This window comes from Salvia hispanica, chromosome 3 (assembly GCF_023119035.1).
Source record: "Salvia hispanica cultivar TCC Black 2014 chromosome 3, UniMelb_Shisp_WGS_1.0, whole genome shotgun sequence".
Lineage (NCBI taxonomy): Eukaryota > Viridiplantae > Streptophyta > Magnoliopsida > Lamiales > Lamiaceae > Salvia > Salvia hispanica.
Window position 1 is genome coordinate 38,503,687 of NC_062967.1, and position 2,112 is coordinate 38,505,798.

The 2,112-nt window shown below is 33.6% G+C and overlaps 1 protein-coding gene across 1 annotated transcript; it reads left to right on the forward strand.

The window, feature by feature from the left end:
* Nucleotides 1–306: 306 nt before the first annotated feature.
* Nucleotides 307–1,133, forward strand: LOC125211995 (auxin-responsive protein SAUR32-like). The gene has a single exon (XM_048111989.1). It carries the CDS (start codon nt 690–692, stop codon nt 1,017–1,019), a length of 330 nt encoding a protein of 109 aa, XP_047967946.1. The 5' UTR covers nt 307–689; the 3' UTR covers nt 1,020–1,133.
* Nucleotides 1,134–2,112: the final 979 nt, after the last annotated feature.

Sequence of the window (2,112 nt, forward strand, 5' to 3'; positions counted from 1 at the left end):
AATCAGCAATCATATCGGCATATGTATATTTCCCATTTAATAATCTGTATCAAAACAATTAATGGGCTAGATACTTATATAGCCATTTAATAAAATAAAAAAGGGGGAAATACAGAAAATATTAAACAGTACTGTATTTAATTATAGAGCGGATAATAGAATAGATAACCAGATAATCTTAAATTGATTTGTTTGACTTAAAACTTAAAAAGGAAAAAAATTAATCCCTGAACAAATAAAAAATTGACACGAAATTCCAAATATGCCCTCCCCACCTTCTTCTTCACGCCTATCTTCTCTAGAAAAAACCAGCAAATATTACTTTGATAGAGAGAGAGAGAGAAACAACAGCATGATTCTTGGCGTATAAACTCAGAATCCAAAACCAGAAACAAACCCTACACAATCTCTCTCTCTCTCTCTCCATCTATATAAGCGAAATTGAAGCTTAAAATTCTCAATCCAATTCATGCGTTTCAGTTCAAGCGCAATCATCTACCATGAGCAACATCCCTAGATCTCTCACCGATTCCGCCCTAACCACCTTCAAACTCGCCGTCTCCGCTTCCGATCCCTGGCCTTTCTCTATCTAGCATCCGTCGATTCGTCTCTGCATCTAATTTCGCGCATCGATTTGGTTAAAATTGAATCAATTTCACATCGATTTGGTTAAATTGGATCCCGAAAACATGCCGCACATTCACTTCCACCACCACCAGGGGCGGCGGAGCATTCCGAAGGGGTATCTGGCGGTGATGGTGGGGCAGGGCGGGGAGCAGCAGCGGTTTGTGATTCCGGTGATGTATGTGAACCACCCGCTGTTCATGCAGCTGCTCAAGGCGTCGGAGGAGGAGTACGGCTTCGATCAGAAAGGTCCGATCAACATCCCCTGCCACGTGGAGGAGTTCCGCCACGTCCGATGCCTGATCGACAAGGAGACTGCGGAGCACCACGGCCACCACCACCTCCACGGCCACGGCCACGGCCACCACCACCAGTTTTTGTGCTTCAAGGCGTGATGAAATTAATGGCGGTTGGAGTTATTGTTAGGTGATTTTTAAATTTGATGCTTTTGTAAAATCAAAACTCGTTTTATTTGGCTCTTGCTTTTAATTTGACTTGAATTTGCGTGATGTTTTTATTGTTTTATGTTTTGATCGATGAATCAAAAAACTATTACGGAATTTCTAGCAAATTTACCAATAATTTTGGATGATTTCTAGCTTAGAATTATACTCCACAAAACGTAAAGTAAGTTTATAAGGTTTAAGTTTAACGATTCAAAATATGATGATAAAGTGTAATGTAAAATCCAAGTAATACGTTTTTAGTTGATTTGATATTTGATATTTTAAGTTTGATCAAATTAAACATCACATAAATCAAATATAGTACTACACTTATATAAAATTTATCATTAATCAATTATAAGCTAATTAAAATTTAGTGATTTTTAAATGGAGCATATAAATAACCAAATTTTTTGATTTTATGTGAAATTTTTACACTCCGTCTTTTAAATATAGAAAATATTTTTATTTTGGTCAATCCTATAAAAATAGAAATATTTTATTTTGAACTTTTTTTTTATCTCGAATGAAATGGGGCTTATTATCCATAAACGAGTTGTTCAGTTTGCAAGAATTTATCTATGATTAAATGTATTATGTTCAGTTCATAAGATTGAGTCTCGTAACTGAATTCTAGATGGATAATTCATAATTATATGATAATTAGTTCTGTCAATTGAACGACAATTAATAATATAATCACTTTGTTTTTAATCTTCTTCACTTAATCTACTGTGCATTAAAATCTATATTGTTTTTTTGTAAAAGTATGCATAACTGAATTCTAGATGGATAATTATATGATAATGAGTTATGTCAATTGAACGACAATTAATAATATAATCACTTTGTTTTTAATCTTCTTCACTTAATCAATGTGCATTAAAATCTGTATTGTTTTTGTAGAAGTATTCATAACTGAATTCTAGATGGTAGATAGATAATTATATGATAATGAGTTTTGTCAATTAAACGACAGTTAATAATATAATCACTTTGTTTTTAATCTTCTTCACTTAATCAACTGTGCATTTCTGTATTG

Coding starts and splice junctions, on each gene's coding strand:
- LOC125211995 (XM_048111989.1), top strand. CDS start 690: ATGCCGCACATTCACTTCCACCACCACCAGGGGCGGCGGAGCATTCCG.